The 14,057-nt window shown below is 40.4% G+C and overlaps 2 protein-coding genes across 6 annotated transcripts in view; both read right to left on the minus strand.

The window, feature by feature from the left end:
- LOC308075170 (inverted formin-2-like) overlaps nt 1-3,662 on the minus strand; it is a 29,452-nt gene extending 25,790 nt beyond the window's left edge. For all 3 annotated transcript variants that reach the window (XM_080414840.1, XM_080414839.1, XM_080414838.1), the window contains exon 1: nt 3,582-3,662. In XM_080414840.1, the coding sequence (XP_080270966.1) occupies nt 3,582-3,596 (15 nt within the window). In that variant the 5' untranslated portion in view covers nt 3,597-3,662. The remainder of the gene's footprint in view (nt 1-3,581) is intronic.
- Nucleotides 3,663-7,461: 3,799 nt separating this feature from the next.
- Nucleotides 7,462-14,057, minus strand: part of LOC308075279 (inverted formin-2) — a 35,481-nt gene continuing 28,885 nt past the window's right edge. Inside the window, exons 12-23 of one of the 3 annotated variants that reach the window (XM_080415031.1) lie at nt 13,880-13,965; nt 13,643-13,743; nt 13,350-13,420; nt 13,147-13,254; nt 12,580-12,650; nt 12,361-12,481; nt 12,076-12,240; nt 11,762-11,864; nt 10,640-10,792; nt 8,603-9,529; nt 8,237-8,284; nt 7,462-7,604 (exon numbers count right to left, since the gene is read on the minus strand). In XM_080415031.1, the coding sequence (XP_080271157.1) occupies nt 8,238-8,284; nt 8,603-9,529; nt 10,640-10,792; nt 11,762-11,864; nt 12,076-12,240; nt 12,361-12,481; nt 12,580-12,650; nt 13,147-13,254; nt 13,350-13,420; nt 13,643-13,743; nt 13,880-13,965 (1,953 nt within the window). In that variant the 3' untranslated portion in view covers nt 7,462-7,604; nt 8,237. The other 2 variants (XM_080415032.1, XM_080415030.1) reach the window with 2 other exon arrangements.

Here is a 14,057-nt window from a genome sequence, read left to right on the forward strand (position 1 = left end):
ATACCCTTTCCTAAATACACCCCGGTGTTTGGATATACGCACCGTGTCCCCTATACTATATTTAAATTTAACCGTATCCCTATTCTTAGATCTGTAAAGGTTATTGAATACTACATGCTCATTATCCTTATTAACTGTAGCCGGGGTCATTTTAATGGACCTATGGTATGACCCGTTATACGCTTCAACTAACTGTTGTAGAACAGGTATATATCGCCGCGAATTGACTGATGTCAAGTATCGCCACATCTTCGTCTTCAAACGCTCCACTATGCTAGCTTTTGTCTCATTACCCGTTGAGAAATGCTTAATCTCATAGTCACTCATCAATTGTTGAAATGTCTTATTATAGAACTCTTTACCAGCATCCGTTTGTAATTTTTGAGGGACCCGCCCCTCGCTCAAGATGTCTTTGAAGGCTTCTGTGACACATGCCCCAGTCTTATTATGTAAGGGCCTAACCCATGCATATTTTGAAAATACATCTATACATGTTAAAAGATAACGTACTCCATCATTTTCTTTAGAATATTCCCCCATTTCCACTAGATCGACTTGAAATTGTTTATCCATGCCGCTGACAAACACCCTGTTTCTCTTAAAATACTTTGCTGCTGGAGCGTGTAGGGTGTAGACGTCCTGTTTCTCTAACCAATTTTTAACCTCTGTTATTTTAGGGGTAATACCTTCCTCTGCTTTCACAGCGGTAATTAACCTAGATACCCCTCCTAACCCCCCAGGGTTACCCGCATCATAATAGATCTTCTGTAAAGCTCCTTCCATCATGACACCGTGAACATCAATGAATACATTATATAGATGCACATACTTTTTATTTACATGATAATTAAAAACATATACCATTATCAATCATATTCATATACAATGTACACGATGTCTCATCTAAATCAATCATCCTCTGTACAACATACACAACATTACGCATAGACCAATCATGTATACCTTGCTGATACTTTAAGACACACATATCAATGATATATGTACACAGGATCACAACATACCCCACTCCTTTTGAATCTCCTTGTTTTTTTTTATCATAAAAACTATCAACTACAGCCCTTACACTTATATCATTAATAACACAACCCTTACGATTAACATACCGTGATATTAACTCTTTATATGTAGTATTATTAGTTTTTACATAATGAATATGGCTTTTAAAAATATCATACCCCTTTGGAGGGCATACAATTACATCTGGGTTTGTATATTGATCAATCGCGGTATTCACAAGGGTTATAAGTCTATCGTAAACACAAAACTCGACACTCGCCGTCAACCCCATGATAATGAATATCAGTATGGAGATCTCGGAGGAGCCTCGGACCAAATACGTTCACACTCCAACACGATCGGTTGGATCTTATATCTTACAATGGTATCTCTTATGTCTCTCAGCTTCTCTATAATATACGGTTCAGAGATCCACTGCATTGTCTGTAGGATCACACAACTCAGAAGTGCACCGTCCTAGATAGGAATTGGAAACCAGATATATAATTAATATCCAGTGATATGTATAATCAAATATACAATTAAAATAATAAAAGCACCCCCACTATTTACCATTATAGAGATTCATCAGAAATCGAGTCTTCTGTTGATCCTTGACTCAGACAGCAAAGAATCGGTATGCAGAGTATCATAGTAGCTAGACGAATTATTGTCGTAAAGAATCTTTCTCCTGATGCATTTGTATTCGTAACTGAAACATCCTCCATGGATTGGTTCATCAATCTGATCGAACACTCCTTGCATACCCTCCCAGTCGTACCACTGTATAGCAAATAGGATTCTATTTTTATACATATCAGGATGCGTATGCTCTAGAGTCCTCTCTAACCCTCCCTCAGGCATTAGAATACAGTCTATAATCGCAATCATATACGCACCTATCTTCACCATCGTACACTATATGTAATTCAGGATCATTACTCCTAATGCGTCTAAGGATTCCACCATTCTTCTTTTTAGGAGCATGAAAAATATTTCCATCGAGCATTACATCATTAACATTAGCATGAAGATCGGTATCAGTACCTTCAATATCCTTAGAAGCCATGATTCGCACAAATGAGAGTCAGACAGATACTAGGAACATACCCAGCATGCTCCTATATATATCCATATGGTAAAGCCCTACCCCCTATACATATTAGACCAAAAACCTTTAATCATCTATGCAGGGAATGTCAAACATGCCAAGAATGTGAGGAATGTCAAACATGTCAGGAATGTGCTCAACAGCGCCACTATTTCCCCTAGCGGTGGGGTCAGGTACTGGAAAGTGACCTGTGACGTCACAAATATTAGCCTGTGGAATGTCAAGAATGTGAGGAATGTGAGGAATGTGAGGAATGTGAGGAATTTCAGGAATGTGCTCAACAGCGCCACTATTTCCCCTAGCGGTAGGATTTGGTAAAGTGGTGCCCTCTAGTACTACTGGCGTGAAACTTTGCACGCAGACTCAGAGTAGGCCAAGGAAGAACTTCTTTCTTTTTTTAAACAATTTTTATCCCAGGATTTTTGTAACCCATTTTTTCACCCAGTGCCAATTGTCCAAGCTGTAATCCTGGGCGCTACTCTCCCTCTGCTAGCCTGGGGAGAGCCCCGAACTGAGCTCATGCTTCCTTCAATGCATGAGGAGTGAGCAGGCCGCTTCTTATCACCTGACAGGGGGGAGTTTCCCGGGTAGGACATGGAAGGAACACGTTATTCCAACCAGTTCCTTTCCCCTCCCTCCATCAGGCGCCCCGGCTGACCAGGAGGAGGCGGTATAGAGGATTACTGCATGTTTTTTGTGCCTTATGGTGGAGCTATAACAGCACACTTCAAATTTTAGCCTAACTCTTGAACTGTAGGTTGCACAGTCAAACATTATTTTCCCCAGGATTCCTAGGATCATGACAAAACTCCCCATATAGGCCCCACCCATTTGTGCCTGACTAGATTTTACACATTTTTTTTGTTTTCTTCAAAACACACCTTTTGTTACTATTTCCTACAGATATTGTCCAAAACTCACACAAACTACACATTATCTCTGGACTCAATGTGCTTAAGATGTATCAGACCGATTTTTCATATTCCATTCCGATTGGCCGTTTTGCACAAAGTGCCACAAATAATGAGCTGATACGATCTGTCCCAAATTATAATCACACATTGAGGCCTTCCCGCCTTCGACAGTCTGACCTGGCGGAGATAACTACGGTTTATAAACACTAAATAAGATGCAATTTCATATCCACATTCAAGAATAGTTATTACAAATAATAAAAGGGAAACCTGATCCTAGGCCAGTGAACATTACTGATATTAATATAAATGCAAATAAAAAGCATCCTTTTCTAGAATATCCCCAGAGCACAGTCCTCTTTCATAACTAACCCCCCACCCCGACCCACTGCCACTGAAGCCATGCAGATTTGTGCTCAGCTTCACTTTTCTGTGTACACAGTACACACCCATAGCCCCAGGGATGAGTATTCTTATTAATATCCTTCTTAATTTAGCACCAAATGCGTGATATGCAGGAGTGAGGCAAATCTCCTTACCTGATCTACTTCCATAAATAACCACTTAAAGAATCAGGTTTCCAGTTGGTTTCAGATGGAGGAGTTATGTGTAGCCACCCGAACAACCTTTATCAGAAATGCTTTCGAATGTGCAGTTTTAAAGTGGTGGATGGGGGTGTGGCCAGTCATGTATGATACACATGATTGAGATTTCAGTTCCTTCTTTGTATTTCTCAGTTCACTGTCAATTGGCAGCAGTCTTGTCAAGTGATTTGTGGTTTGTCAGATAGTGACTTTCCAAGTTATTTCCAAGTTCTGCAAACTCAAAGCCGTTTCTGATGAGACATACATTTTCCATTTGACATTATATTTATGTTTCTTGTCTCATGGCATCTCTTCACAAACTCATTCTATGCAATATTGTTGTCTCGTTTGATGTGGTTGAAAAGGGGGTCAGCCTTATGTTCCCTCCCTTCAGTGGTTCTGTGATTATAGCACTGATGTACAAAGAAGCTGTTAAGCCCCTGTATGGTTCTTTAGAGGCTCTCTACTGGTTCTGATCAGCTTAGTTTAAGCACATGGTTCTGCACCGAAAGAGGTTCACATATAACTAGAAAAAGTGCTCCTCGGAGCACAGGTCTCCGCCAGGTCAGGTACGTTATTGTAGCCTCCTGGTGGTGCTATAATAGGCCAAAGTGAAAAGGGTGCCATTTCTTCTTAGGCCTTTCATGGCAATCGGACACTGCATTCATGATTTGTGGCATTTTGTTCCAAAAATGTGTTTTGCTAAATTAGACCTGCTGGTGGCGCTATAACAGGCCAATGTGAAATGGGTGGCATTTCTTCCTCGGCCTAGTGGGAATGTGCGTGTGAAATTTCACGGAAATTGAAAGCTGCTGATGACGTTTGAATAAAATCTGTAGGAGTAATGTTTTGCACAAATCAGCCTCCTGGTGGCGCTATAACAGGCCCGTCCGTCTGTCCGTGTGTGTGTCCTGTCCGTGTGTTACCAGCTAATCTCCGGGACCGTTGGCCCGGACGCTCCGAAACTGTGCACACACACTCCCTGGATGCCAATTCAGAACCTCTGAAACCATTTTTTTCACATGGGCCTGTTATAGCGCCACCTGGAGGCCGATTTGTGCAAAACCCATTTTTTTTACATTACTCCTACAGATTTTATCCAAACGTCATGCAAATCGGTACACAGTATCTCTATAGTCATGTGATCAACATGGATCTGTCCGATTTCCCATATTCCATCCTCATTGCCTAAGGTTGGCTTCCAAAGTTTGCAGGATTGGTCCGTTTTGAACAAAAAGCCTCAAACTATGCACGCAGCTTGCGATTTCCGTGAAATTTCACACGCACATTCCCACTAGGCCGAGGAAGCAATGCCACCCTTTTCACATTGGCCTGTTATAGCGCTACCAGCAGGTCTAATTTAGCAAAACACATTTTTGGAACAAAATGCCTCAAATCATGAATGCAGTGGCTGATTACCGTGAAAGACCTGAGAATAAATGGCACTAAGAAACATTGGCCTATTATAGCACCACCAGGAGGCCAGAATAACGTACCTGACCTGGCGGAGACCTGTGCTCCGAGGAGCACTTTTTCTAGTTTAGAACAATTTTAGTTTGAGTATAATGTTCCCTCGGGGTTAACATAGGGCTGAGGGAACATAAGACATCCTCCCGTTGAAAATTAGTAGTAACACTACTAGTAATGAACAGGTAACACACCTGGACAATTGATTTGCTGCCAGGCCAGGGCCATTCATGTGCTACTGCTGAATCCTGATATGATTTGATTAAGGGCAAACCTGCATGCTGGATGATATGAATGGATGTTTTTGTCTGGGATTTCATATTGTACGCCTAATTTGGATATAAAATAATTCATGAATCATAGGGTTAGTAGTGCTGACTCCACTGTAATACTGTAATTTCCACAGATTTCCACAACAAAAGTTGGAATGTTCAGGTTCAGAATCAGAATCAACTTAATTTTCATATCACATGATTAGGTGTAAAGGAGGATGTTATTTGTGCAAGCTCTCAACAGGAAGAGTTAGAATAGGGAAAGCGAGAATAGAGAAGAAAGGAACACAGAACAAGTCAAATAACAGGAAGGGGAACGGGAACGTTTCATATCCATGGTTAAAGTGGCTAAAAGTGGCAATATAAAGCAGCATTTGGTATGATGTGTAATTTGTCTAAATCCAACACTTAGAAATAGTGGAATGAGGAACACTTCTTACTTTTGGTTTCAAATTTATATTAGGTTCCCCTTCTTAGCCACTGCTGGACATAGTTGTTGCTTAGGAGATAAATACATTTTCCATTCGACATGACATAAATACTTCTCTCCCCAATCTGCCTGGACATTTTGTCTTTTGTCTCATGGCGTCTCTTCCTGAACTCATTCTCAATACTGTTGTCTCGTCTCATGATTCAGCTGTGGTTGAAAAGTCCACTTTTTCAGATATGTGCAAGTCCATAATTATTCTCTCACAAATACATATTATGCGTATACTAATGACATCAGGGATCTCCATATATGGGCATAAAGGGGACAAGGACTGACAGATACAGAGATCTTTATATATGGGCATATCAGCATGCCCATATATGGGCATATACTGATGACATCAGGGATTTCCATATATGGGCATAAAAGGGACAAGGACTGACAGATACAGAGATCTCCATATTGTATGGGCATATCAGTCAGATCGGCAGGGCGATGTAGGTATACCTCTAGTATATATATATATACACACACATTACACAGTATATGTTTTACTAGTCTTATATGTTCTACTCTTCTGCATGAGAACCACTGAGGTAGAGGAGGCACTGGTGGAGGAGCTGGAGGCCCTGTTTAATCACGTTTTATATATAATAATATACAGTATATAAAACATTAAAGGTAGTGTGATATTTCTTGGTTTAAACATTTCTTTTGTTTTGTTTTGTTAAAACATTAAAGCTCCTCTATTGTCATGGTAAATTGCTAAAGACTGTTCAATAGCAAGGGTCTCCCCGTCTCCAGATCTTTAGCAGAAAAAAAAACATTTTCAGCTGGGCTGCCAATTTCATCCAATGAGAGTATCCATTTATCAGCTTAAAATGTATAGTCTTCCAGTTCAATTGCCATCACTTCCAATTTCACTTGTTTATCAATTCTCTCAAAACACAAGGGTCCAAAAGCGGTTATGCTGCAACATAACAAGTAAATTAGCTGAGATTGTAAATGATTCTGATCCGTGGTGAGCTGCATGCTAGATACGTTTTCTAAACTAACACACAAGGTAAATTATTTGGACCCAAAAGGAGTTTCCTACAGAACCAAGCCTGCCATAGCTACTGACTATCATGTCTTTATGTCGATCACCTGTTTGATCCAAACATAATGCCTTATAAATAACAAGGCAAGGCACATACTGTATAAGGCACTTTCCTCCCATGTTTTAGTGGTGTAACCACAGAAAGGTAATAGCTTGTCTAGATATCCAGTAAAGGTACAAAGTGATGCCAACCAAATGTTCAGTTCATCTGTAAACATATTTTATTAAAATAATCACAAACATCACAAGTTGTTATAAGTGGTGTGCCATGTGTACATGCATGTGTCTATTTGTGTCTATTTTTACAAGAAGATATTGATAAAAGGCAGTAATAATGATTTCCTGTGCATTCTCACATATACGGAAGACAAGAAATCGTATTATTCTCAATTGGTATCAGGTATAATTTTGTAAAACATATTTTGAATTAACCAAATATACAAAATAACAAAGCATATTAACACATTTGATGCTATATTCAAAAAATATTCCTCTTATACATACTGTCTAGGCAATAATTTTACATGAATGTATTAATGTTCAGACTGTTTTTTTCTTTTGTGTGTGTGTGTGTGGTGGGGGAGGGAGACAATAAAAGCTTTACAGAAGGAAGACTTATTTAGTCTTAGTCTAATATAAAGACCAGAAATCCTGCATTGAGTTATTGACTCAATTTTTCCTTTTTCCTCTTGATTTCCTTCTGGAATCCCCTAGGGAAATAAAAAAAAACTATTGTAAGTACATTGGATGGATTGTTGTTGCATTAAATGAGGCACTTGGTAGAGAAATGAACTTTTATGGCAAATCAAATCTGTCATTTTTAAAGCAAACCTTGTCAAACCCCCTTTAAAATGATTGTTAGCTTTATCAATAGTTAGGAAAGATTTACATTATCATATCAATGTTTCAGTAAATCCAGATCAACAGTTTTCAGGAAGCACATGAGACGGCGTATTGTTAGTAGGTTAAAACAGTCCCATTTATAGTTCCAATGAGACATTTGACACTTCTTTTTGAAGCACTACGGAGATAAGACGACCCTCTTGAAGACAGGAAAACCATGAAGTTAGATGAATTTTTACACCAGTATAAAGAAGTTTAGTTGTGGTACTCCTCTTCACGATTAGTCTGGTCAAAAGATATGTCAATTAAAGAACAGCAGGAGGAGCCATGGACGCACACACACACACAGACCCAGATTCTTAAGACACCAAATGAAGAGGCATGTGTTAAAGACCAATCAGACAAATTAGATTGTTAAATGACACAAGGTTTTGGTAGCAATGGAGCAATGACGGTCCTGCTTACACTTGTTAGTTTTTCATCAGGTCATTTGACCTACCTCACTGTAACACACAGCTATGTTTAGTGTGTCCTTTTCCACTGTTACCTTGTGTTTCAGAGAGTCAAAATGGAAAAGACAACACTTAAACCCATGATGAAATGACTCAGATGTGGTGAGGTTTTTATATACAAACATACATCTGATTTATTAATTAAATAATTAAAAAATTAAAAACATCAAATTATGCATTTCACACTATGAGAAATAAATCACTCATGCAAACAGATCAGTGTACACTATTAATGTAGACTGTAAAATACAATAGAAACACAAAACCAATAATAAAGGACTTATGTATAAAACATGTCAAGAAGAGACTAGCATTATAAATGTCAACTTTGTTTGAGCTCAAACATGGATTACCTTCATTGCTTTTCTTTTTGCTTCGTCTAAAGAGCTTCTGGCGTTTCTTCGATTCTTTTTTAAGGGGAGCTGAGGATGCGGGGAGGGCTTCAGATACCGACGATGGCACATCTTCCGAATCCAGTCCGTCTGCGGCATCACGTGGCTGAATGATCTCACTGACGGATGTCTCATTGCCTTTGGAGTCTGAGGATTCCCCACTCACAACTTCACCCTGGCCAAAGTTTTTCGTCATTATGCTGTCCTGCTCTTCGGCAGCCCCCTCCTGTTTGACAGATTCTACCTCCAAGGTGCTCATTTCATGACTCACTTTATCTTTATCCTCCTCAATTTCTTTTAAAATACCTTCATCACCCTCCTCTCCAAGTGTGTGCCCTCCATTGAGCTGACCCTTGACCAAATTATCTATGGGCTCGTCAGGCACCGACTTCTCCGTGATCTGACTGTTGTCGCCATTAAAGAGGGCCTCTACCAGGCCAGAGTCTGAGACTGTAGATGGACCTTGTTTGTTGATGATGACATTGGACTCAGACGCATTTGTTGGACAACTGAGTCTGGGGACGAATGGCTGAGCCTCGCCTCCATCCTGGGACTCAACCGTCGGCATGTGTGGGGGACTGGTGCTCAGTGGTATGCCATTGCCAGCGTTCTCTTGGTGTCCCCCATTCTGTAACGAGACTGGATCCTCCGAGGGTGACCTCATGGTTAATGCCGATCCTCCTTGGGGTGAGTTCGTTGGAAAAGTTGGTCCGTCTAGGGGCGCATGCTGTGTTGAGGCTGAGGTTTCTTGAGGTTTGCAGGGAACGTCTACTTCGTCTTGGGTGGCCCTGCATTCCTCCTCTGTCTGAGGTTGCCTGGGATCTAGAATGGTTGATACTCCTGGAGCCGAGGCCTTGGCTTCTTCTCTTACAGGCTTGACACTTGATTCTGAAAGTAGAAAAGCGGGCACTATTAACTCTTTCACTGCCAAGAGTATTTCATAAAGTACTCCCCCAGTGCCAGCGATTTGCGTGTTTTTTAATTTTTTAATTTTTTAATTTTTCATTCAAATAAATTGTCTAAATGCAGTTTTAAATACATAAGACAGTTCTACCAGTAGAGAGCAGCAAATCGACACATTGATGACCTCGCTGGCTCACTCGCCCCCTCCCAAACAGGCTCACGTCACATCCGGTCATTAACCGGATGTGACATTTTCGACAATCGTTGATCGGGCTAAATTACGATGTGATACACGACTACGATGACTGATCGTCACCCAGACCAAAGAGAGTAGAAGTGGAGCCCTCCGTTCGTTTTTTATACCGTGTGAAAAAATGTGTTTTTCCCTATTCTGGCCAAAAATGACCGCGGGAAAAAAATTAGAACCGGAAACGGAATCTGCGTCATGAAACCGGAACCCAATGAGTCTGAAGGAATCAGAAAGTGAAAGTGATCATGAAAAATAAACAGAATAGCGCGACCACAGTAAAAAGTAAAAACTCGGGATTTCTCGTTCTGGCAGGGAGGGTATTCAGAGAAAACTCGGGATAACTCGGGGCTTGGCACTGAGAGAGTTAACAACACTGATGCATTTAGAAAATACAATTATTAATATGCAAATATATATATATATATATATATATATATATATATATATATATATATATATATATATATATATATATATATATGCATGCTAATAAAACAGAAGTATAATGTAAGAGTCTGCATTATTAATGCATAGGAACATCTATTATGGAGAATAGCTTGGCAAAGAAGGCAAGCAATGGCGTCAGCAGCAGTGTGGAAGCACAGACGAAAGCTGAGATGAAGCAGCAAGGATGTATAAAGCCTAATGTATGCTTCTGTGACAAAACCATATATTTTAAACTGAAAGGAGTATTTAGAATTTGACAATACTTAGATTTTGTCGAACGACGTGTCATATGAAACTTTTGCAGAAGCATGCAAGGCTTTACAGCTCGGTTTAGTGGCTCATAGGTTCACTAGCAAAGCTAGGAGTTGCAGATGGAGGCCACGATCTCTTGTCCTTACCAGGTGGGCCAGTATCTCTATGTTTTTCATTAGAGGGGAGGCTTTCCGAATCGCACCTGGGCCGTGTCTTCCTGAGGCAGAAACCTTTCTTGATATCTGCCAGGAGATGGTCGATGATGCAGCCATCGTCTGGTGGCGGGAGGCCTCTTTTGACTGGTGTGGACAGAGAGCAGAGAGATTAAGATGCATACTTTATATTCAAATTATCAAAAGTATTTCTCACATCAAAACGACACACAAAATAAGGGGGGCCCTCTGTTTTAATAAAATATATCATCCTCTCCTGGCATTACTAGGTTAGCAGGCTTGGTTGGCACTGCTCCATATAGCTTACATATGGGCAGTGTTAGGCAACGTTACTTTTAAAAGTTCATCAATAAATCAAAAAATAATGTGAATACTTGCATGGAGCTTACTAAAGGATAACCTCTCTGTCTTCTCTCAATCTCTCCCATGTCGCACATGTGCGACAAATTAACGTAATACAAACCCAAACCAGTAATAACGTCAGCTGTGTGACACTGTCACACGAAAAGTCGTGACCGATTGCAGTAACGGCGTTACTTGTAACACGTTACCCCAAACATTGCGTATGGGTTTGCAGATATCCTTGTTGTCTTTCCTAATTTGCCTCAAATGCGATGCAGGCATTTCCAAACAACACTATGCAGTTTGTCCCTTGCCATTCACAGGGATGCCAACCAAGTCAAGCCAAATCCCACAAGGGAGATATTGAAAGGAATATTTTAAAGGTTGACAGGAATATTAATATACCAAATATTAATTAGAATATTAAGTTTACTTTTGTCCAGAACACATCTCATATTTCTCCATCAAAGCCATTCATAGAGGCTCTGTGCACTTATCAGCAAGTTGACACCGTGACAAGACTAGCGAACTATTTTGAAGTGGGGAAAACAGAGTCGAGTGACGAGAGCTGAGGGCAGCACTGTGAGTGAGAGGCAGGGCTGCTCCGTGTGAGCAATGGCGTGTGTGTGGATTACAGTACAGTATGTGTGTCGCTTTCAGAGTGAGACCTTTCCACTATGAAAGAAGAAGAGTCATTGGAGAATGCGCAGCTGTGTCACACTGCAAAAAGAGAGAGAGAGATAGAGCGCTCACTTATTTTTCCATTCTCTCCTTTCTGTCTCTTGGATTCTTCTTCTGCCAGTTGTTTCTTTCTTTTCTCTGCCTTAGCTGCTTGTTCTTTCCTGTTTTTGTTTTCCTGAGGGTGGGAGATAAAACATGTAATCACTTTAATCTTTTCAATATCTTGACTTTTTTTTTTACTGCAAGTGTAGATCTGTGAACAATGACAACTATACAGTACATGCAACTTCTAAAATGCCTCTGATATATGGTTATGTACAGTAGAACAAACATGCAATATTTAGCAGGAACAATGGTTCAGAGAGTACCATCAACACCTCCCTAACCTTCAAGGACTTGATGAAGTGTCCCCGGAAAGACTTGATCGTTCCAAAGAGCTCCTCCAAGGAGAGCTGATGAGCATCTTCACATAGGTACACAGCCAGCTCACTTCTCTTTTTGTCAATCTCCAAGAACTGCTCCTCTAAAGCGCTGCATGCCTGCAGGTTTTCCTAGTGAAGAGAAAACAGCCCATTTGGGGAGCATTAAGATTCCAGTGCCCTTTTGTGTGTGAATCCTCAGTTTTTTGTTGTCATCTCCATGAAGAGAATGTGGAGAACTTCTCTACCTACCTCAATGACTTTTGCATATTGCTCTGTCACATCTTCTACAGAGTTGGAGACTTTCTTGGCGGTGTCCTTCAGTCGTTTCAATAAGGCAGTAGCCTCTGACTGGCTAGACTCCAGGTTAACACTAAAGACAAGACAAATAAAGGCAATTACAGATCCATGAACTGAGAAAAAGAAAACATAAACTAGAGTAGATCGAAAGTATAGGTTACAGTATTATACCTTGCTGCCTTTTCACAGATCTCTAGATCATCTGCCAGTGCCAAATGTTCCGGGTGGTCCAACTCTGCTTTCTGGGAAAAACAAGCCACATAGGGTGTAATTAAATATGTTTAAGGGTGACTTGGCCGATCTTTAGCCTCAATCCTATCATTAACTTTCCAGTGCATTCTGTGCATCTAAAAATAATAATGGAAACCTTGTTCATCCTATCAGGGGGAATTCAGTTTCCGTTCAGCTATGGCCGCCCACTCAAAGGAGCTGGAAACATTCAGCCCATTACATACTGTACATACACTGCATGTATATAGACATCCAGTGCCCTATGAACATCATGATCTGTATGGCTTTCCTTGACAAAAACACAAACTGAACCAAAGTCTTTATTCAGAAAAATAACCTTCTGTATTTCCGTTTGTATTCATCTAAATGCGTGTGACACTTTGCAAAATGTATCAGATATCCTCACAACAGAACAATGTAGTCTTGAGGTTAAAAATCACCAAATATGCCATTTAATTTTTAACAGTAGGGTTTGAGTAGGGTTTCTGAGGAATCATAAGAACGTACCTCCAGGATGTGATGAAGCAGTGTGATACGACTCTTGTTGGCTTTGGTCTCAGTGAGCTTTAGCAGAGAGCTGAGCTTGAACCCTTCTGCATTACCCGTGTGACTTCCCTGAACGTAGACACAGTAGCGTATTTAGATCAAGATCATAGTCTAAATGTCAGCCAGGACGAAATCTAATTGAGCAGGGAAGGGGCGCTTCTTACATAGTTGAGGAAGTTTCCCACATCCAGGATAAGCCTGCAGAAACTGGGCAAGAGGTTGCTATCCCTGAGGGCTGAGAAAATATACAGTAGGTTCATGTAGATTACTAATCATGTAGTCAATTTGGTGCTCAGTTGCATGTTCACACATGGGCATGACTAAGAGGTTGCAAGTCAAAATGTTAATGAACAGTTTACTTCATATGTTCATCTATGACAGACAGAGGGCTCAGTGTGAACATGACGTCACCAGTGGAAAATGTATATTTTTATACTGTAGAATTCTGTTGACTTACACTGGCAGGCATTCTCCACTAGTTGGGCTTTAGGTTTGAGCATGTCCAGCACTGAAGCTGTCTCCTCACACAGCAACATACACTCAATCCTCAACTCGTAGCTGGAGAGACGAAGGAAATGCAGTTGATAATGATGAATCGAACGACAAAATGTAAACAATATCGTTAAATTTAAGACGGATTCTCCATCGAGTGACATGATCTACAGACAGATAGATGAAAAGTAAGAACATTTACCATGGGACAGAGAGAAGTGAATTGTAGAAGCGGTCCACATTAGCCAACTTGTCTTTCTCTCCTTGGAATGACTTCAAATTTTCAATCTACATTGAGGCAGAAGAGAACTTGTCTTAAGATGTGGGAAGTTATGTATGGCTGAGAATATTCTGTCCAAGTTATATTATGCAACATGCTC

This window comes from Gymnoscopelus braueri, assembly GCF_963280865.1.
Source record: "Gymnoscopelus braueri genome assembly, chromosome: 19".
Taxonomy (NCBI): domain Eukaryota; kingdom Metazoa; phylum Chordata; class Actinopteri; order Myctophiformes; family Myctophidae; genus Gymnoscopelus; species Gymnoscopelus braueri.